Source organism: Gadus morhua, chromosome 4, assembly GCF_902167405.1.
Source record: "Gadus morhua chromosome 4, gadMor3.0, whole genome shotgun sequence".
Lineage (NCBI taxonomy): Eukaryota > Metazoa > Chordata > Actinopteri > Gadiformes > Gadidae > Gadus > Gadus morhua.
In genome coordinates this window covers 40954889-40977749 of record NC_044051.1, presented here as the reverse complement: position 1 = coordinate 40977749, position 22861 = coordinate 40954889, and the positions used below count along the sequence as shown (strand labels likewise).

The following is a 22861-nucleotide window of genomic DNA, read 5'->3' as shown; positions in this document are numbered from 1 at the left end:
AGCGCGGCCGGCAAGTGGCAGCCAGCGCGGCCGGCAAGTGGCAGCCAGCGCGGCCAGTGGCAGCCAGCGCGGCCAGTGGCAGCCAGCGCGGACAGTGGCAGCCAGCGCGGACAGTGGCAGCCAGCGCGGCTGGCCTGTCGTCGCAGCTAGCCAGCCGATACCAGCCAGCGTCGCAGCCCGTCATATAATTATCATACCATACCATATACTAAATCATACAAAAATGTTAAATGAAAGAGGCCGATTGCGTCAATAAGTTTGACTAAAAGAGCAAAAATGAATCAGTCCGTGGAGAGAATAGAACACCGGCCTTCAGGATCAATAACTTAGCGTCACTACCACTTGTACCACAGCTTGCGCCACTGTAGCATTGATTTCAAACTATTCCTCTTATATTAAAGTATAGCCTATCGCTCTATAACGAAGAACTTTGTGCATAATATACCTTATTAGGCTCAATGACATTTAACAAAACAAATAGGCCATATAAGATATAAAATACAATTAAATAAATTATTTGAATACGCCCCAAATTACAACTTATGTATTTTATTGATACTGATAGACCAACGATTTCATCATTTTAAACTGTACTTCAATATAAAAATATTAAAACAATATTAGCAATAAAGAGCTGTAGGTAGAGCATGGCTTTCTGGTACTTCAACTGTCGCAAAAAACCCGTTAATAACATGCAAATTAACTGATTAAGGACCGCCCATAGACTTTGAGCGACCGAGCCAGACGAGAAAACGGCAGCCAGACGAGCGACCAACACAGCGACCAATGCGACCTACGTCGCGACCAATGCGACCTAGGTCGCGACGCACGTCGTTGGCCACTCGAAGAGCTCGGCCCTACTGAGCTGAAGGCCGTGAAGTCCTGCCTAGTGTGTTTTACCTCTTACTGCCAAACCCACCTGGAGCCACATCAGAGAGTCGCTCGCCTGCAGAAACATCGGCTGGTCGAGCCTATGGACCGTCTGGAAGACAGGATGTGTAAGAAACACAATCAACTTCTGGAGCTCTTCTGCCAGACTGAACAGGTGTGTGTGTGTCAGTTCTGCCCAGAGACAGACCACAAGTCCCATCCTGTTGTATCTCTAAAGGAGGAATATGAAGTGAAGACGGCCCAGCTGGGGAAGATGGATGCTGAAGTTCCGCAGATGATCCAGGAGAGAAAAGAAAAGATTAAAGAGATCAAAGACACAGTGGAACTGAGCAACAAAGACGCAGAAACAGAGATAGCCGATGGTGGACATGTGTTCACTGCTCTGATAGGCTGCGTTGAAAAGTGCCGGGATGAATTCAACCAAACGGTGAAAGAGAAACTGAAATCCACAGAGAAACAAGCTGATGACCTCATCAAACAGCTGGAGCAGGAAATAGAAGATCTAACCAATAGAAGCTCAGAGGTGAAGCGGCTCTCACACACTGAAGACCACCTCCACTTCCTCCAGGCCTTCAGATCCCTGAAGGATCCTCCACCCACCAGGGACTGGACCACGGTGGAGGTCCTTCCTCCGTCATACGTAGGGACCTTGAGGAGATCCCTGGATCAGCTGGAGGAGACACTGAACATGGAGATGAAGAAGCTGAGTGATGCTGAACTGAAGAGGGTCCAGCAGTATGAAGTAGATGTGACTCTGGATCCTGATACAGCTCATCCCTGTCTCATCCTGTCTGAGGATGGGAAACAAGTACATGAAGGAGGTGTGAGGAAGGAACTCCCAGACAACCCTAAGAGATTTACACAGCATTTATGTATCCTCATGAAGCAGAGCTTCTCCTCAGGGAGATTTTACTTTGAGGTCCAGGTTAAAGACAAGAATGCATGGCGTTTAGGAGTGGCTAGAGAGTCCAGCAACAGAATAAGGGAGATCACATTCAGCCCTAGGACAGGTTACTGGACTCTTAACTTCAACAAGGATGTGTTGGCATTTCAGGATTACCCTGCTGTCCGTCTCCCTCTGAGAGCTGAGCTCCAGAAGGTGGGGGTGTTTGTTGATTATGATGAGGGTCTGGTCTCCTTCTACGATGTGGAAGCCAGGGTTCATATCTACTCTGCTACTGGCTGCACCTTTACTGAGCCTCTCTATCCATTCCTCGGTCCAGGTAAATATAATTATGAAGGTATCAACTCTGCCCCCCTTATCATCTCACCTGTCAATCAAACAGACTAGGATTACTTGTTTGCTAATAAAATAATCAAACCACCAAAACAACTAATGTTGTTTCTTGAATGAAAGTCTCTACTATGTGAGATCTGAGAGATTTTGCATTAATGTCGTTGCTGAAGCCATTGTGCAAGTTTATTCGATATTTGTTTATGATGTTATGGTTCTTACGTGATATTGTTCGTTTTTGTTAATTGATGTGACCGTGTGTGGATGACGTGATCTAGAGATGTGGTGAACCCCTTTAATTAGGCTCAGGTGCATGAGGGTAGAGTCAGGGCAAACATTTTTTCAACCGTATGCACGCACATACGTAGGCCTACAGCAATCATACGAACCCTTTCTTTTGGATTGATTTCTTTACTTTTTACGTGAAATAAATGGTTAACAATTCGCGGCAAGTGTGCGTTGTCTTTGACTGACCAATCTTACAGTAGCCTACTGCTTAATTTAACGAGGATAAATTCTTTAAGAATATAACCCCAGTTGTTGAATACAACACATTCGTATATGCTACAGGTGAACTTTCTATGGTGCAATTTGATTGGTTCAATATCTCGGGATCTCAAACTCGGGATATTGCGTGACGGTCGTCCAGTCACGCTAATAAAAACAAATAAACCGCTAATAAAGCCAAATAAATTCCGGAAAAAACTGTTATTTTGTTTATTTTTGGAGTGTTCACGTGTAGTATATACTAAAACTAATTAAGAATGAACTAACTATGAATGGTTAAATTACTGTGCTATGTTTGTTGTATTGTTTATAACCACTTCTGTGGGTTAATGATGTGCGCTCCCATCATACTTTGCTTGAGGAAGTCAGTTAGTGAGGAGTGAGTGAAGACAGTTAGTCAATGTTAAGTGCTCGGTTGAGTTAGGTCTTGGTGTACTCTTGAAACGATTCAATAAAGTCACTGAAAGAATATAACGCCTCTGCTTTTGACATTCGCTACATTACACTATTTCGTTTTTCTGTTTTCTCCTGATTTCTTGATACTTTAAACACTGTAAAATTGTTAACAGTTGCAGCGATGTAGAGCATGTTTAGAGGACTAATTTGTATGAAATGATAATTGTCTTTTTTTTTTTTTAAACGATCGGGATTGGATAAAAAGTATTAGGGGAAGCCCCGGATACCCGGATGGATCAACACCGGTTAATCATCACGGTTACAGTCCCAAAACCCCTCTAAATCACCTCGTTTGAAGAGGCCGATACAGTGAATGCACTGCAGCGGTGCAGCCATGTGTCGAGGGGGGCGGAGCCAGATGTCGGGAGGAGACGTCATGTTGAGGAAGTAATAGTGCTCTCTTCCAGGCGAGAAAGAAAACGCATTTTGGAACAAATAGTCTGACAGACATCAACAACACGGTGAGTAAAACAACACAACTTTGAGGACTAGTTAAAATCTCTCTCCCTGTTATTGAATTAGAAATATGTAATTGCTCAATACATAAACCTTGTCGTCTGTGTCTAGGAATGGCCTCTGCTAACACGTCCTGGTCAGAAGAGAACTTTTCATGTTCCATCTGTCTGGATGTGTTCAACAATCCAGTCACCACTGCATGTGGACACAACTTCTGCAGAACCTGTATTACAAAGTTCTGGGATGAACAAGTCAAGTACAAATGTCCTGTATGCGTGAAGGTTTTCGACACAAAACCTGATCTACAGGTCAATCTCCTCTTATCAGACATGGCTTCTCAGTTTAGAACGTCCGTACGAGTAAAAGACCAGCCTTGTGGTGAACCAGCTGACGTTCCCTGTGACTTCTGTACTGGGACCCAGCTGAAGGCCGTGAAGTCCTGCCTAGTGTGTCTTATCTCTTACTGCCAAACCCACCTGGAGCCACATCAGAGAATAGCAGGCCTGAAGAAACATCGGCTGGTCGAGCCTATGGACCGTCTGGAAGACAGGATGTGTAAGATACACAATCAACTACTGGAGCTCTTCTGCAAGACTGATCAGGTGTGTGTGTGTCAGTCCTGCACAGAGACAGACCACAAGTCCCATCCTGTTGTACCTCTAAAGGAGGAATATGAAGTGAAGACGGCCCAGCTGGGGAAGATAGAGGCTGATGTTCCGCAGATGATCCAGGAGAGAAAACTAAGGATTAAGAAGCTAAAAGACACAGTAGAAATGAGCAAGAAAGTTGCAGACAGAGAGCTAGCTGATGGTGTGCAGGTCCACACTGCTCTGATAGGCTGTGTTGAGAAGTGCCGGGATGAATTCAACCAAACGGTTATAGAGAGACTGAAATCCACAGTGAAACGAGCTGAAGACCTCATCAAAGAGCTGGAGCAGGAAATTGGAGATCTGACCAAAATAAGCTCAGAAGTGATGCCGCTCTCACAGACGACAGACCACCTCTGCTTCCTCCGGGCCTTCAGATCCCTGAAGGATCCTCCACCCACCAGGGACTGGACCACGGTGGAGGTCCTTCCTCCGTCATACGTAGGGACCTTGAGGAGATCCCTGGATCAGCTGGAGGAGACACTGAACATGGAGATGAAGAAGCTGAGTGATGCTGAACTGAAGAGGGTCCAGCAGTATGAAGTAGATGTGACTCTGGATCCTGATACAGCTCATCCCTGTCTCATCCTGTCTGAGGATGGGAAACAAGTACATGAAGGAGGTGTGAGGAAGGAACTCCCAGACAACCCTAAGAGATTTACACAGCATTTATGTATCCTCATGAAGCAGAGCTTCTCCTCAGGGAGATTTTACTTTGAGGTCCAGGTTAAAGACAAGAATGCATGGCGTTTAGGAGTGGCTAGAGAGTCCAGCAACAGAATAAGGGAGATCACATTCAGCCCTAGGACAGGTTACTGGACTCTTAACTTCAACAAGGATGTGTTGGCATTTCAGGATTACCCTGCTGTCCGTCTCCCTCTGAGAGCTGAGCTCCAGAAGGTGGGGGTGTTTGTTGATTATGATGAGGGTCTGGTCTCCTTCTACGATGTGGAAGCCAGGGTTCATATCTACTCTGCTACTGGCTGCACCTTTACTGAGCCTCTCTATCCATTCCTCGGTCCAGGTAAATATAATTATGAAGGTATCAACTCTGCCCCCCTTATCATCTCACCTGTCAATCAAACAGACTAGGATTACTTGTTTGCTAATAAAATAATCAAACCACCAAAACAACTAATGTTGTTTCTTGAATGAAAGTCTCTACTATGTGAGATCTGAGAGATTTTGCATTAATGTCGTTGCTGAAGCCATTGTGCAAGTTTATTCGATATTTGTTTATGATGTTATGGTTCTTACGTGATATTGTTCGTTTTTGTTAATTGATGTGACCGTGTGTGGATGACGTGATCTAGAGATGTGGTGAACCCCTTTAATTAGGCTCAGGTGCATGAGGGTAGAGTCAGGGCAAACATTTTTTCAACCGTATGCACGCACATACGTAGGCCTACAGCAATCATACGAACCCTTTCTTTTGGATTGATTTCTTTACTTTTTACGTGAAATAAATGGTTAACAATTCGCGGCAAGTGTGCGTTGTCTTTGACTGACCAATCTTACAGTAGCCTACTGCTTAATTTAACGAGGATAAATTCTTTAAGAATATAACCCCAGTTGTTGAATACAACACATTCGTATATGCTACAGGTGAACTTTCTATGGTGCAATTTGATTGGTTCAATATCTCGGGATCTCAAACTCGGGATATTGCGTGACGGTCGTCCAGTCACGCTAATAAAAACAAATAAACCGCTAATAAAGCCAAATAAATTCCGGAAAAAACTGTTATTTTGTTTATTTTTGGAGTGTTCACGTGTAGTATATACTAAAACTAATTAAGAATGAACTAACTATGAATGGTTAAATTACTGTGCTATGTTTGTTGTATTGTTTATAACCACTTCTGTGGGTTAATGATGTGCGCTCCCATCATACTTTGCTTGAGGAAGTCAGTTAGTGAGGAGTGAGTGAAGACAGTTAGTCAATGTTAAGTGCTCGGTTGAGTTAGGTCTTGGTGTACTCTTGAATATGAAGTGAAGACGGCCCAGCTGGGGAAGATGGATGCTGAAGTTCCGCAGATGATCCAGGAGAGAAAAGAAAAGATTAAAGAGATCAAAGACACAGTGGAACTGAGCAACAAAGACGCAGAAACAGAGATAGCCGATGGTGGACATGTGTTCACTGCTCTGATAGGCTGCGTTGAAAAGTGCCGGGATGAATTCAACCAAACGGTGAAAGAGAAACTGAAATCCACAGAGAAACAAGCTGATGACCTCATCAAACAGCTGGAGCAGGAAATAGAAGATCTAACCAATAGAAGCTCAGAGGTGAAGCGGCTCTCACACACTGAAGACCACCTCCACTTCCTCCAGGCCTTCAGATCCCTGAAGGATCCTCCACCCACCAGGGACTGGACCACGGTGGAGGTCCTTCCTCCGTCATACGTAGGGACCTTGAGGAGATCCCTGGATCAGCTGGAGGAGACACTGAACATGGAGATGAAGAAGCTGAGTGATGCTGAACTGAAGAGGGTCCAGCAGTATGAAGTAGATGTGACTCTGGATCCTGATACAGCTCATCCCTGTCTCATCCTGTCTGAGGATGGGAAACAAGTACATGAAGGAGGTGTGAGGAAGGAACTCCCAGACAACCCTAAGAGATTTACACAGCATTTATGTATCCTCATGAAGCAGAGCTTCTCCTCAGGGAGATTTTACTTTGAGGTCCAGGTTAAAGACAAGAATGCATGGCGTTTAGGAGTGGCTAGAGAGTCCAGCAACAGAATAAGGGAGATCACATTCAGCCCTAGGACAGGTTACTGGACTCTTAACTTCAACAAGGATGTGTTGGCATTTCAGGATTACCCTGCTGTCCGTCTCCCTCTGAGAGCTGAGCTCCAGAAGGTGGGGGTGTTTGTTGATTATGATGAGGGTCTGGTTACAGCTTATCCCAGGCTCACCCTCTCTGAGGATGGGAAACAAGCAAAAATTGGAAGTGCGGCGAAGGAACTCCCAGACAACCCTAAGAGATTTACTGAATATACATATGTTCTTACGAGGCAGAGCTTCTCCTCAGGGAGATTTTACTTTGAGGTCCAGGTTAAAGACAACAATAACTGGTGTTTAGGAGTGGCCAGAGAGTCCATCAACAGAAAAGGCAAGATCACAGTGAAACCTGTGAAGTCTTACTGGATTCTTTACTACAACTATAAAGGGTTGTTTGTTAACCCTTCAGTCCGTCTCCCTCTGAGAGCTAAGCTCCAGAAGGTGGGGGTGTTTGTTGATTATGATGAGGGTCTGGTCTCCTTCTATGATGTTAAAGCCAGGGTTCATATCTACTCTGCTACTGGCTGCAGCTTTACTGAGCCTCTCTATCCATTCCTCGGTGGCCACTCTGCCTCCCTGATCATCTCACCTGTCAATCAAACAGACTAGGACCTTTGTTTGATAATCAAATGATCAGACGACTCAAACAACTAATGTTGTTTCATGATTTAGAATCTCTACTATGTGAGATCTGAGAGAACTGCATTAATGTCGTACTGTTGTCATTTAACGAGGATAAGTTCTTAAAGAATCTAACCCCAGTTGTTGAATGTAACCAATTATAAAGGGTTAGATTACACTCTATCTTCTGTTTTCCCCAGATTTTTTTTATATGTTTAAGGCTATTGTTAACAGTTGCAGTTATGTATAACATTTTAATGGGATTAATTGTATAAATAAAAACTGTAGTTTATTAACTTTTCTATTGGTTTTAACTTCTGAATAGTGAATGATCAAACAATACAATGTCAGATTTTACTGAAAAGAAAAGCAGATTTTTTTTTTATGTTTAGTCCTGCATCGTCATTGTAATTGGTAATTTCAGTGGAATAGATACGTGTGTGTGTGTGTGTGTGTGTGTGTGTGTGTGTGTGTGTGTGTGTGTGTGTGTGTGTGTGTGTGTGTGTGTGTGTGTGTGTGTGTGTGTGTTCGAGTACATCTCCCAGCTGCAATCTAACCAGTAGCATCTTACAGAGCAAGCCCCCTAAGTTAACCCCTACCTGTTCAATTACCGCATATATCCTGAAACACTGTCTAACACCTCCCTGCTCCTTGTATGCAATTTGCATACATTTATGTCAAACACAAAGAGGGTTTTACATATGAGGGCGGGCCGTCTGTCCACTCCCGCAACAAATCATGACAAAGCCACATTTAAATCTCTTGAAAATCATCAGAGGGACACCTGGGGACATGTTGAACCAGAATAATAATTTCTATTCATTTCTGCCTTACTGTTAGGACCTCATTATCATCAATATCATGCATTTAAATTTCGCCGTAATTATTAAGAAAGCCCTTAATTCATTTGAGAAAGAGAGATTGCTTGGAGTTTTCTGGATGTGTGTTTATCAATAGACATTTTCAACATGTGAATGAGGCTACATTTCAGTTTTGTCAGTGGCTCAATGGGATAATGCCTTGTACTGGTAGTAGTACTTAGTTTGAGAGTTTGAATCCCGATTAGACAATTATGGCCATTGCTCTGCAGCTCAGTCACCAGTATGGTATTAAGGGGAACATCAACATCTTTCCTTCATAATTATTTGTCATATTTATACATCTTCCTAGTCTGTTCATGCCTTTTCATTTTGCTCGGACCCCGTTAATAACCGCTTGCGGTTATATTTATATTTATGTCCTTAAAAGTAGAATATCTTAAAAAGTATAAAATATCTAAAAGATCTGAAAAGAAGCATGCGATTCCAAACTATTCAGAATATTTTACAATTTGAATGGAGTCCAGGTGAAAAATTGAGGGAGGAGATAAGTCCCAAAGTTTGTAGAGAATAATAAAGAAAGAAAGAATAAAACTTATGACGAACAATAGTTGAGCGCTGCATACAGCACTCTCCTAATAATGCACGCATACCGGTACCGGATTAGCTGGAGCCAGTGTTGCCAGATTGGGCGGGAAATCGGGCCAAATCTGGCAACACTGCTCGGCGGCGCTGTTTGCTCTCTGACACACGTCCCGCCACGTGACGAAACCCGGAAGCAGTCCTCCACCCAGCTCCCGAATCGCCCGAGTTTTGCCCTTATTGTTTGATATTGTGCACTTCAGGCCGAGTTCAGGTTCAGCATTTGTGCTGATACCGGACAACCGGTAAATCTGTGTGTAGTGAGATCAGCGAAAGTTAACCATGGCTGGTCGATTACCGGCGTGTGTTGTGGACTGTGGAACGGGGTGAGTTGCTGTGTATTTCTGTGTATAAAATCCATGTATGCCTATGTGTGATTGTGTGTGTGTGTGTGTGTGTGTGTGTGTGTGTGTGTGTGTGTGTGTGTGTGTGTGTGTGTGTGTGTGTGTGTGTGTGTGTGTGTGTGTGTGTGTGTGTGTGTGTGTGTGTATTCGTGTCATGTAGTTGTCCGAGCAAATGCGTAAACTAGATGATTGCGTGTTTTGCTTGGTCAACATTTTCTAAGTGCAATCTGCTGCTTCCTGTAGGCGTTGGTTTCCGTCCAGCTGCTGGGAGTTCACACCTACTTGATCCACTGGATCCAGAGACTTGACCCTAGACCGGTTGCACGACGTTTAAACCATCCCTTGTTTGCCTGATCCTCCTGCAGATACACAAAGATCGGCTATGCAGGAAACACGGAACCCCAGTTCATCATACCGTCATGTGAGTACAGATGAAACTGGTTGGATGATACGAGCTCCTTCAACCTGTTGGCAAGTGAAAGAAAAGCGATATTATAATTGGCATCTGTTAATAATTGGCAGCAGACACTGTAGTTGTATCCAAAGTGACGAACCGGTGAGGCTGAGAAGTATCGAAAGCCTACAAGTTTGGGTCGCTGCTCACAAGTTATGAAAGCAACTGGCTTGAGTAAAGAATTCCTGATAGGAACTTTTACGAGCCGTTATAACTTTTTAGTAGCTGTTGATGGTACATTTACATTCAGGGCATTTAGCAGACGCTTTTATCCAAAGCGACTTACAATATGAAACAATATATCGCTGTCGGTACAGAAAGGATGTTCATAGAGCGGTAACAGTAACATTGCAGTACAGCTTTCTAAATTTAACCACATGTCTCAAGCTTCACAACAAGTGCACAGCAGCGAGAATGCAGAAATCCAAAGATATGCGTAGGTCAGCTCACGCCCTGAAGAGATGGGCCATGGACAAGAGGCTTCAGCCACTTAAGCTAACTCTTAATAATTAGCATCCATAGTACAACAGAGGGAATCGCAAACTATTGGACATCTGGACCGCTGTTTTAACTCAAACTTGTGCTATTCGTTTGCCGTGTTGCATCTTTTGTTTTTATCTGTCTTGCAACCTCACGCATTGTTGTCTTGGCCCGGTCCCTCAGACAGTTGTTAGACCTACTATAAGCATGGTACAATAAGTAGATAAATGTTGGCACGGTTAGTCATACTCGGCCTGCTCTTTAGGCATCGCCATCAAAGAGTCTGCTAAAGTGGGGGACCAGGCCCAGCGGAGGATGATGAAGGGGGTGGACGACCTGGACTTCTTCATCGGCGACGAGGCCATCGAGAAACCGTCATACTCCACGAAGGTAAGGGAAGGAGCTCTTCTCAACAGGGGGGGGAGAGAGGGGGGGAGAGAGAGGGGGAGAGAGGGAGCGAGGGAGAGAGAAGGAGAGGGGAGAGGGAGGGAGGGAGGGAGGGAGGGAGGGAGAGGGAGGGAGGGAGAGGGAGGGAGAGAGAGAGAGAGACTCTTTAATTAGTGATCCTGACTGGAAGACGGAGAGCGACTAGCAGACAGACATGTGACGATGAGTCTGAATGTTTGACTCGTGTTTCCCCCAGTGGCCAATCCGCCACGGCATCGTGGAGGACTGGGATCTGATGGAGCGCTACATGGAGCAGGTCATCTTCAAGTATCTGCGGGCGGAGCCTGAAGACCACTACTTCCTCCTGGTAAACCGAAGACCATATTAGGACTTATCCTCTCTCCAGCTCCGTCCATTGATTTAAAGGCCTGATTGATATTGAAAACCTATGTATACAATGCCACTGTGCAAAGAGTTAAATAACAACAAATGTATACAATGTGAGATACAGAATGTTAACATTACTCTCTCTCTCTCTCTCTCTCTCTCTCTCTCTCTCTCTCTCTCTCTCTCTCTCTCTCTCTCTCTCTCTCTCTCTCTCTCTCTCTCTCTCTCTCTCTCTCTCTCTCTCTCTCTCTCTCTCTCTCTCTCTCTCTCTCTCTCTCTCTCTCTCTTCCCCCCCTCAGACAGAGCCTCCTCTCAACACCCCAGATACAATGCCACTGTGCAAAGAGTTAAATAACAACAAATATATACAATGTGAGATACAGAATGTTAACATTTCTCTCTCTCTCTCTCTCTCTCTCTCTCTCTCTCTCTCTCTCTCTCTCTCTCTCTCTCTCTCTCTCTCTCTCTCTCTCTCTCTCTCTCTCTCTTCCCCCCCCCCCCTCAGACAGAGCCTCCTCTGAACACCCCAGAGAACAGGGAGTACACGGCAGAGATCATGTTCGAGTCCTTCAACGTGCCGGGCCTCTACATCGCTGTGCAGGTCAGGCTCCCAACCTCCCTGGAAAGGGAGACATGGAGAGTTGTTATGAAGCAGTGGCAACAACGGCTGATCTCTGAAACGCTTTCTATGTTGTTCATCCTCAACTGGTGCTGGCTAATTTCTGGGTGTAACCTATTGTGCTGTTCTGGCGCTGGCTAACTCCTGGTTGTAACGCGTTGTTAAGGCTGTTCTGACGCTGGCTAACTCCTGGTTGTAACGCGTTGTTGAGGCTGTTCTGGCGCGGGCTAACTCCTGGTTGTAATGCGTTGTTAAGGCTGTTCTGGCGCTGGCTAACTCCTGGTTGTAACGCGTTGTTAAGGCTGTTCTGGCGCTGGCTAACTCCTGGTTGTAACGCCTTGTTAAGGCTGTTCTGGCGCTGGCTAACTCCTGGTTGTAACGCCTTGTTAAGGCTGTTCTGGCGCGGGCTAACTCCTGGTTGTATCGCGTTGTTTAGGCTGTTCTGGCGCTGGCTAACTCCTGGTTGTAACGCGTTGTTAATGCTGTTCTGGCGCGGGCTAACTCCTGGTTGTAACGCGTTTGTTAAGGCTGTTCTGGCGCGGGCTAACTCCTGGTTGTAACGCCTTGTTAAGGCTGTTCTGGCGCTGGCTAACTCCTGGTTGTAACGCCTTGTTAAGGCTGTTCTGGCGCTGGCTAACTCCTGGTTGTAACGCGTTGTTTAGGCTGTTCTGGCGCGGGCTAACTCCTGGTTGTAACGCGTTGTTTAGGCTGTTCTGGCGCTGGCTGCTTCCTGGACGTCCAGGCAGGTCGGGGAGAGGACGCTCACCGGGACCGTGATTGACAGTGGCGATGGAGTCACCCACGTCATCCCTGTGGTAAGACACATTAGCCTAACCTAGCCTAGCCTAGCCTAGCACGTGATATTATTTGTGCTCAACACTGCTGGAAGCGACCCATGACCCCGCCCCCTGCTCCCATAGGCCGAGGGCTACGTGATTGGCAGCTGTATAAAGCACATCCCCATCGCTGGCCGCGACATCACCTACTTCACCCAGCAGCTCCTGAGGGACCGAGAAGTGGGGATCCCCCCGGAGCAGTCCCTGGAGACCGCCAAGGCAGTGAAGGTCGGCTGCTCCTCCTCTTCCTCCTCCCCAACCTCCTCTTCCTCCTCCCCAGCCTCCTCTTCCTCCTCCCCAAACTCCTCTTCCTCCTCCCCAACCTCCTCCTCTTCCACCTCCCCAACCTCCTCCTCTTCCTCCTCCCCAACCTCCTCCTCTTCCTCCTCCCCAACCTCCTCCTCTTCCTCCTCCCCAACCTCCTCCTCGTCTTCCTCCTCCTCCCCAACCTCCTCTTCCTCCTCCCCAACCTCCTCTTCCTCCTCCCCAACCTCCTCTTCCTCCTCCCCAACCACCTCCTCCCCCTCCTCCTCCCCAACCTCTTCTTCCTCCTCCCCAACCTCCTCTTCATGATTCTTCATCCTCTTCATCCACATCCTCTTCCCCAACTTCTTCTTCATGCTACACATCTTCTTCCCCACCATCCTCTTCCTCCTCTTTCACAACATCCTCTTTATGATCTCCATCCTCTTCATCCTCTTCGTCCACATCCTCTTTATGCTCTTCATGCCCTTCATCCTCTTCATCCTTTTCATGCTCTTCGTCCTCATCTTCTTCCCCAACATCATCTTCGTCTTCTTCATGCTCTTCGTCATCTTCCTCTACCACAACATCCTCTTCTTCCTCTTCATGGTCAATATACCCTTCGTCCTCTTCATGCCCTTCATGCTCTTCATCCTCTTCTTCTTCCCCAACATGTTCATCATGCTCTTCGTCCTCTTCATCCCCTTCATGGTCTTTATACTCTTCGTCCTCTTCATGCTCTTTATCCTCTTCATCTTCACCCTCTTCTCCAGCACCCTCTTCATGCTCTTCGTCCTCCTCCCCCCCTCATCATCATCTTCCTCGTCCTTTCCCTCGTCTTCATACTCCTCTTCCTTCCCTCCTCCTCAAGTCCTAAATGTAACTTTCTAACTTTGAAAATAACTTTAAATCATGCGAGCTTTGGAAAATACGAGCAATCTAAGCTAATGGTGCGTTCCATTTGTATGGTACGCCGGTATGTGCAAGTTGTAAGTTGTAAATCTCCCCGCTTTTTGCGGCATTTGTGAAGGCACGCCCCCTTTTGGTCGTAGAAGCTTCCCTGTTTCTCATTGGCTAGTCATTGTTATTGTTAGCTACATTAGCCTCTTTAGCAAACCAGCTCACACCACACCACAACTTTACATTGTATTGCACGCACCGCAAGACCGTGCAATGCATAAATTGATGACCGGCATAGAGTAGCAATACAATCAAGTGTCTAAGAGCATTTAAAATCGACATCAAAATTACCAACGTGATACGAAGAAAATAAATCTCTTTACGGGCGCAGCCATTTTTGTTGACGAGTAGTACGGGTCGGCCTCACTGAACTTTCAGAATAGCGAGTGGGACCGAACAAAAGGGGGCGTGCCTCAGTGAAATGCCGCAAGAAAGCTGGGAGATTTGCACCTCACGACTCGAACATACCGGGCGTACCATCCGAATGGATGACAGCATAACTCTGGGAGACGTGGCGCTGATCATCTCCTCTCTCCCTCCCTCAGGAGCGCTACAGCTACGTGTGTCCCGACGTGGTGAAGGAGTTCAACAAGTACGACACGGACGGCTCCAAGTGGATCAAGCAGTACACGGGCATCAACGCCATCACCAAGAAGGAGTTCACCATCGACGTGGGCTACGAGCGCTTCCTGGGGCCCGAGATCTTCTTCCACCCCGAAGTACGCAAGTTCGCCGACTTCCGACGCAAAGACCCCCCGATAAACGCTTGAAATTGATGGGATTTGAGTTGGTCGAGCTTCAGGGGTTATTATTCCGAATTGTAGTCCGATATGGGGGCTGTTTGATCCATGATGTGAGGTGAAACCGTATGCATGGGTGCAAAAGCAGGTGGCGGTGCATTTGGGGGGTGCATGGGAAACGTTTGATTAGTTGGACGGACTCCTATGTGTGCACTGCGGAGATCTAAGCCCCATGCAGCGCTTCGATCGCAAACCTGCCATTTTGTCTGTTCGACCACGGCACATTTCCAATTTTGTTTTAAAGTATATCTCGGCACATAATCTCTATTATAGTGCTGGTTTTTATTTTAGTTTATTCTACATGGACAATTAAACAGTACCAGTCGATTAAAGCCGTGGTTGTATGCTACTGGCTACGTTGGTGAAACAAATGCTAATTTGAGCAGAATAAACCCAAGGGAATTCCGCTGTTTTGAAGCACAAGTCCTAAAGCTAGCCTAATCGAATAACCTGAAGATGTAGACATGAAGCTAACCGACTCCTCCCCTTCACAGTTTGCGAACCCCGACTTCACCCAGCCTATCTCGGAGGTGGTGGACGAGGTCATCCAGAACTGTCCCATTGACGTCCGACGCCCGCTCTACAAGGTGAGCTGGGAAAACCCAAACTTTCTTTTCCGATCTTTTATTGAGGTGCCATGTCAATGAATTTAACCGTAAACGTAAATAACGTTTTAGGATTAACATATCCTAAAACGTTATTTATTTATCCTCAAGTCATGTATCCACTACCCTCTCTAATATCTTAGCAAAATGTTAAAAAGTAATATTGTAATGTAAATTGCAACGCAAACAAAATAAACAAAATATATATTAATCTCAAAGTCTGCTAATGTAATTAATTCACAGGATTGTACAGGTGTGGTCTGTACAATTTCCCCCCCCCCCCCCCATGCAAAAAAGAACCCAGAAAAATCATTGCAAGTCAAGAGATTGCAGGGGATTTCGCCACCATTTACTGACGCTTAGGGCGCACCTTGACTACATCATTGGCAGTAAAGGTTGTCCGCCCCTCTTCCCCGTCCTCCTCCCCGTCTTCCCCGTGCAGAACGTGGTTCTGTCCGGGGGGTCCACCATGTTCCGGGACTTTGGCCGACGTCTCCAGCGGGACCTGAAGAGGTCCGTGGACCAGCGCCTCAAGATCAGCGAGGAGCTGAGCGGGGGAAAGATTAAGGTGACGCACGGACGCAGGGGAGCAGAAGGCTTCAGACTAGCTTCAGACTAGCTTCAGACTAGCTCCAGACTAGCTACCGACTAGCTACCGACTAGCTACCGACTGGCTCCAGACTGGCTCCAGACTAGCTCCAGACTAGCTCCAGACTAGCTCCCGACTAGCTACCGACTAGCTTCAGACTGGCTCCAGACTAGCTTCAGACTAGCTTCAGACTAGCTCCAGAGTCAGACTAGCTCCAGACTAGCTCCAGACTAGCTCCAGACGGGTCTGAGCTAGCTGCTCAGAGCGGCTTCTCTTCTCTTAGCTAACCATATATTGGGACAGTGGCTGAGATAGCGCTTGAGGGAAATCCAGGGACATTTTCTGCGTGTAAAATGTTCTGCTACCTGTGATTTTTATTTTATTTTTCTTCAATCCTAACTTCTCTAATGCAATGGTTAGTGCTAAGATAGTACTAGGGGAATGCTTTTATGGCACCAGTCTCTTGCTAATCAGTAGTAGGGTAGAACAAGGCAAGGCTAATGCTTATATCAAATTGCTAGGGTAGAAAGAGGCTAGGCTACTGCTAATCAATGCTAAGCTAGCATCAGGTTAATTTTAATAAGGCACCCCATCGCTCGCTAATCAGCACTAGGGTAGAACAAGGCTAATGCTAACATCAATTGCTAGGCTACAAAGAGGCTAGGCTAATGCCAAGTTAATGCAAGGCCAGCGCTAATCAGGGCTGGCTGGAACGGAGAATATTACAGAATGCATGGAAGTGAACAAGCTTGTTGTTTTGCAGCCCAAGCCCATCGACGTGCAGGTGGTCACTCATCACATGCAGAGATACGCCGTGTGGTTCGGTGGCTCCATGCTCGCTTCTACCGTGAGTATCTGCGTTACACGACTCTCTCCTTTTACGTTTTACGATCGATTGAATGAGAATGGCCGAACGCACACCGCAAAGCGTTACTATTCAGTTCAAGTTCAACTTTATTCCTGCCCGATTTTTTTGGACGTGCTGCGTCGAGCGATGCCTGCAGTCGGTCGTTACGTTATCGTAGGGCTGCTCGGTTGTAATCTCCTTCTTAACTTTTTTTACAAAAATGATGTACAAATTTGTATCCAGCTGTTCCCATTTCTATAAGAAAATAAAGAATAATAAAATAAAGCCGTTGACCCAAACATCGAAATCACGATACAAAAAAGTGATTAATTGCTGAACCCTACGTTATCGCGTCCGACACATTGTCAAAGGGGTAGTATTTCCTCGCGTTACGAACTTCATGGAATCCTGCCAGGTGGTGTAATCCATTATTCTTTTTCTCTCTTGGGCAGCCTGAGTTTTACCAAGTGTGCCACACCAAGAAGGACTACGAGGAGATCGGGCCAAGCATTTGCCGCCACAACCCCGTGTTCGGAGTGATGTCATAGGCCGCCCGAGGACCAGGAAGTGGGAGGAGCACGGTTGTTAAGCCGGACATTCCGGAACCCCCCCCCCCCCCCCCCCCCCGAAAATTTACGACCAGAGTAACGGCAGACCAATAAAACTCCACCGTTTAAAACTAAAAAAAATTAAAATGTTAAAAAAATTATAATCATAAATGGACACGACAAGCCCGGGGCTTGTCGTCGTGTGCCTGAACTAATAGAGTAGTGGACGATTCAAGTAATAAATAATTTCTATGTGCCTGATTATCGAACTTTAATATACTGACAGGGTTTGAATATGAACTTAATAGAAGCGTATATCTCAAGCGGTATATGCTTCTATATATAATATAAAACAAGATATTACAACACTTTTTTTTTAACTTTTTTATTCTTTTTCAATTCCCTGTTGAATCAATAGCGAGGGGGGTGTGGCTTGATGTTTTCTTTGTTTTGGTGGGATTCAAAGATTTCCTTGTGTAACTTCAGGGCGATCTATCGTGGGTCCGGTCTACCGTTTTCAGAACTGGCTGCCGGGGGTCCACGTCTGCTTTATAAATGTTGATTTCGGTCTTGTTTCATCCTATGGCTCACGTTGCGTTAGGCGGAACATGGATCCAATGGGGCTCGCTCAGAGCGATTAGGGAAGCAACTGTGTTTTTTTCGTCTACTCGGGACAATTGACACATCTTCATGTACACACACACACACACACACACACACACACACACACACACACACACACACACATACAGAAACACCACCACTTCATCCTCCTCTACCCACCACCTCCACCCCCCCCCCCCCCCCCTCGCAGACACACAAACACACACACACTCTTGAACGACTGTTTGTATGACCGTCACTGTTGCCTGACTCTGGGCTGCACTGCCGACCACGTACTGTATCAAACTTGGTTCTCAATGCTGGCATTCCAATCAAATAAAATCACCAATCTTTCTACCAGTATGTCGCGTATCACTCCTATCTGTCTGCATCCCCTGTATAGCTCAGTAGGTAGAGCAAGGCACTAATACCTCACGGTTGGGGGTTATATTCCTAACAATAAATACTGTAAGGTTTTGAATTATGGATGACTATAGCATCAGTGTTAAAACCATTTAAAAAGATTTACAATGGTTTGAAGTGCTGTACTCAGCCTTTCAATTCGCTATATTAAGTGTCTGACGATATACAGATACACGGGTCGTATACACACGTCAGTGAGTGGCTGTGTTTAGAGGAGTTTGCCCGGCAGTCGCAGTACAACGGTGTCGGTGTGTGTCGCCTATTTTTACCTACAACCCGATCTACTGGACCAACCCACACACACACACACAACGTACAAAAAGACACATATACCGTGACCACCAAGAACAGACAGGAGGAGGAACGATCATTTTTAAGTCAACAATTTATGCATTTAAAGTACTTCAAGCATCCTCAAACGTAACCAGCTCCAGCACGAGACCAAATACAAAAAGGAAAACCGACTAAACGAGGGTAGTGAGGTCAAACCCTAAGGCTTCCTCTATTCAAGGTAGTGGTAGCAGTAGTAGTATGATAACATTCGGATAGTTCTCTGCCGCGTTGGAGGGGGTTGGGGCGGGGGAGAAGAGAGCAGAGATGACCGACAGCATTTCACGCTTGGCGGTGGACCGGGCGAAGGTGCTCCTCTTCCTCGCTGCTTTCTTCCAGGCGGTCAGCGTGCTGGCTCTGCTGGCGTGCGGCGGGAGCGGCTACTGGCTGCTGGCCTGGCAGTCCTGCGGCGACGGCGACCGGGGCACACGGTCGTCATGGTTACGCCAGAGTGACCCGCGTCATCACGGGGCCACCGGAAGCCAGGTAGGTGTGGTGGTGGTGGTGTGTGGGGTAGAGCAAAGCGCTGCCACTGCAAGGGTTGGGGGTTGTATTCCCTTTGTAGAGCAAGGCAGTAACCCCGCCAGGTTGAGGGTTATATTCCCTGTGGTTGAGTAGGTAGGGCAAGGGAAGGGGAGGTGGTTGTATCATGACCCTACGGACTTCAGCGGGGGGTTCATTCCGTCTGTGCACGGCAACTTCTCAACGAGCAGATGCGCCTGCAGCCAGAGGGGGGCGCCAATATACCAATTCCCCACACAATGTTATGTACTTCATTGAAAACGAACGCGCGTTTTTATGTTTTACTGCTCGTGGGCGCCCCCCATGGTATTTGGCGCCCCCCACAAATATGGTAGCCCGGGCGGCTGCCTGGTTTGCCCGTGCCTAAAACCGCCACTGGTTGCGTTCCCTTTGTAGCTCCGTAGGTAGAGCAAGGAACCGAAACTGCCAGGCTAAGGGGTTTGATTCCCTGTGCTACTCAGTAGATAGAGCAAGGCACTATAGTTAGGGGTTCAATTTATACGACAGTTTTTCCTACTCTGTATTTCAATGATGTCACAACGTATATAAAGTGTGTTTAGTGTATTTTTTTTTATAATAGGCGATGGACAGTGTCACGTTCTTCCATGAGGGTCTGTTCAGTCGCTGCTCCTTTCAAACCCGCTCCCAAACATTCTCTCTGTGGGACATCTGGACCGGTGAGAGTCGCATATACATCTATGCTCCCACTTTATATATTATATATATATATATATATATATATATATATATATATATATATATATATACATATATATATATATATATATATATATATATACATATACATATACATATACATATATATATATATATATATATATATATATATATATTTAAAATGTTTTTTGGTTTGTTGTGGTATTTTTTTCATATTTATTTATACATTCATAGTTTTTATTATTATGTTTCATAAGGGAGTCAGTCGCCGATCAAGGTGTGTGAGAGCGCCTTCCTCTTCCCGTTCCCCGTCTACGAGTCGCCGGGGCGCCCCCTAGTGGACACAGGCGATTTCCCGCCTCAGCCCTCTGAACCTGACTCCGTCATTGGTGAGTACTGCTTCCTGGCTAAAGGCATCATGCTTAGCTAATATATAACAAAACAACAAATGACAGCACCCTATAATGGAGAAAGTCAATTATGTCATATATATTTATTTTTTGGTTTTGTTGTCCTTGTTAGTCTTTAGGACATTCTGGAGCAGCTTCCTGGTGTTGGGCGTGGTCTCTGTCGTTATTGGTGGACTGGTGGTCCTTTGTGCTGCCCCGCTGTCCAATCAGAAGCTGTATAAAGTCGGCGGGGCTTTTCAGCTCTCCGGAGGTGAGGAGCTTCCGTTTGTAAAATGCTTCTTTTGGCGCATTTCCAACGGCAGGGTCACTTCGGCCCAGCACGGCTCGCCCCGGGAGTGAAGGTGGGGTATAGCCCGGTGCCGTGTTCCAATATCCATACTATCCGTACTTACTAGCCTAAGTTTGAGTACGTAGGGCGTTCCGATTCAGATCGGGCGAAAAGAAGTGTACTGAAAGGACCCGGATGGTGTACTCAAAACGGTCAAATCGCGAAGCGTGTGGCGATGTACACTTTTTCGTACGCAACGGCAGCCATTTTAGCGACGTAGCGGAAGAGGGCAGAGCCAGGCTGAGGCAAAGTCGGCGCATTTTCCACATAGCCTGCATTAATGGAGTCATTTTGTAGTTTTTATAGTTTTCATAGCTTTCTTTAGCTGCTAGGCGTAAAGAGTTCACCGTTCAAAGCGGGATGTTTATTGCGGGGGAGGAGCCGCGGCCGCAGTCGTGATCGTAATTTCCGGTTAGTGCACCACGGAGTATTCGATTTGGAACAACACTGACATCTGAAAATTAGCGCACTTAGTGAGTGAGGATAGTGTACTTCGTTTAAGTGTACTGATGGAAGTATGGATATCGGAACACGGCACTGCTCAGTTACGGCTCGCTTTTCCACCGTGGCAGCTACGTTAACATCGTGACCTCATAGCAGCCCGACACAGTCTTGCCTGCTAATAAATCCAATGAAAAAGAAGAACGTGACACAATGACCAAAGAGCAACAATGTAGGACGTCCAAAAAGGACGTCAAACTTTAGCGCGACATTTTCTTAAATAAACGAAGCTTTCGCCGTTGTCCAGAAATACATCGTGGCACTGTATGGAAGGCAACACATCCCCTTACCAAGAGCTGGTTTACCAGTACACAATGTTTAAAACTGAGCAAAGTTGATGCCAACAGACGTTACAACGTCAATGAACAGTAAAGTATGTGATATGATGGTTGATTCTTTTACTTTGAGTAAAACGTTCATGTTCCGCCATGTTCATTCGCAGCGTCCCTAGTAACACATACGTTACGAACTGGGAAACTCTCCAAATTTTCCATATTGTCCATGATTTTTTTAGTTAATATAATTTGTGTTTGAAATTGTAAATAATTATTCTTGAAGAAAATACTTTTGTTTTGAGAATTTTGGCTCGAGTCGAAATTTGGCTCGAGTCGCTGAACGGAAGTGGAATCATCACTGCGTCATGAGGTGTCGTTCACGCAAACTTTCCGACGTCGCGAAAATGTTTCACCCATAATATCCAGCAATGTGAACGCACCATAATAGGTCCATGAACGCAACGCATGCTTGATCTGAAACTCGCCTAATATCCCCGTCGCACAGAAGTGACGATTCTGTCGACCAATCAACGGACGGCGTGTGTAGCTCGAACTTGTTGGCACCCTCAGTACCGTCTCAGTACCCCCAACGGAGTACTGCGAGATGGGTACGGCACAGTACGGCTCAGTCCGGATCACGTAAATTTTTGGCAGTGGAACGCATACCGAACCGACCCGCACCCGCCGATGGAAATGCGCCATGACCCTCTGTTTTTTTGCAACAAAGTGGGACGACGTCATTTTAAATATAACAAAGTTTATGTTGCAAACCTTTTTTTTTTATTTTTTTTTTATTTTATTTTGACTACAACTACAACACAATACGGCACACATTTACTCACAAAATCAACACCAACCATAACCCCGTCGCAACTTGCGTCCTCAATCGGTGTTTCCTAGGCCTGAGCCTGATGCTGGTGATGCTGATGTTCCTGGCGTGGTACCATGAGCTCTGCGTTCTGGAACAATACGCCCGTAGGCGGAGAGCGACCGTCTGCCCCGCCTTCCACCTAACCGTGGAGCTGGGTCCTTCCTTCCTATTGGCTCCCGTCGCCGTGTTCTTCAGCGTTCTTGCGGGACTGCTCTTCATCCTGATTGGCAGGGACACAAAATTGGCCGGATTAAAAGAAGTATGCTCTCCACCGATTTAGCCGATTGTCCCCCATAGCAAAATGGAATAGCGGCATCAAATAGGGTAGGCTAGGCTAGTACTGAGTCCACCCAATTTCTTCTTTATTTACATTTAATTGTTTTGTTTTCTTATTGTTAATGAATATAATAAAACTTTCTCAAACTGTAGGCTACTCATTTTTTAATTAACATTTATTTTCAAAACATTTTCAAAACACTTTGGACAAATGGTGTTTAATAAAGGATTGGGGTAAAATCAGCCATTTCAAAAAGGCGTCCAGCATAAATTAGGCCTATTATGGGGTAAAATACATTGATTAAATGTGGATGTAAAATAACTGTGCCGTCATCTCTTTGGGACAAAAAGACAGCTTTGAATGGTTCGTATAGAGCTTAATTAAAATTTAACTTAACATGAGACCCAAAGATGATTGAGTCTGATTAGAAGAACTTGTAATCGCTTAAATAACATAATAATCATCCCTAGAAACTGCCTGATTTTCACT

The 22861-nt window shown here is 45.9% G+C and overlaps 4 protein-coding genes across 4 annotated transcripts; all 4 read left to right on the top strand.

Moving 5' to 3' along the window:
• Nucleotides 1-1071: 1071 nt before the first annotated feature.
• On the top strand, nt 1072-7897 carry LOC115543082 (zinc finger protein RFP). The gene is made up of 2 exons (XM_030355634.1): nt 1072-1656; nt 7088-7897. Exons 1-2 carry the CDS (start codon nt 1145-1147, stop codon nt 7581-7583), a joined length of 1008 nt encoding a protein of 335 aa, XP_030211494.1. The 5' UTR covers nt 1072-1144; the 3' UTR covers nt 7584-7897.
• LOC115543067 (E3 ubiquitin-protein ligase TRIM39-like) lies at nt 3458-6306 on the top strand. The gene is made up of 2 exons (XM_030355616.1): nt 3458-3549; nt 3656-6306. Exon 2 carries the CDS (start codon nt 3658-3660, stop codon nt 5281-5283), a length of 1626 nt encoding a protein of 541 aa, XP_030211476.1. The 5' UTR covers nt 3458-3549; nt 3656-3657; the 3' UTR covers nt 5284-6306.
• A 1251-nt stretch (nt 7898-9148) lies between the features above and the next one.
• On the top strand, nt 9149-17901 carry LOC115543077 (actin-related protein 3). Its single transcript, XM_030355629.1, has 12 exons — nt 9149-9381; nt 9765-9820; nt 10599-10723; nt 10977-11087; nt 11613-11708; nt 12434-12541; nt 12647-12790; nt 14311-14484; nt 15060-15152; nt 15613-15738; nt 16523-16606; nt 17059-17901. Exons 1-12 carry the CDS (start codon nt 9338-9340, stop codon nt 17152-17154), a joined length of 1257 nt encoding a protein of 418 aa, XP_030211489.1. The 5' UTR covers nt 9149-9337; the 3' UTR covers nt 17155-17901.
• Nucleotides 17902-18470: 569 nt separating this feature from the next.
• LOC115541275 (transmembrane protein 182) lies at nt 18471-22521 on the top strand. Its single transcript, XM_030352961.1, has 5 exons — nt 18471-18996; nt 19613-19709; nt 19968-20099; nt 20233-20370; nt 22125-22521. The coding sequence occupies exons 1-5, from the start codon at nt 18778-18780 to the stop codon at nt 22373-22375; spliced, it is 837 nt and encodes a 278-aa protein (XP_030208821.1). The 5' UTR covers nt 18471-18777; the 3' UTR covers nt 22376-22521.
• The last annotated feature ends 340 nt before the right edge of the window (nt 22522-22861 follow it).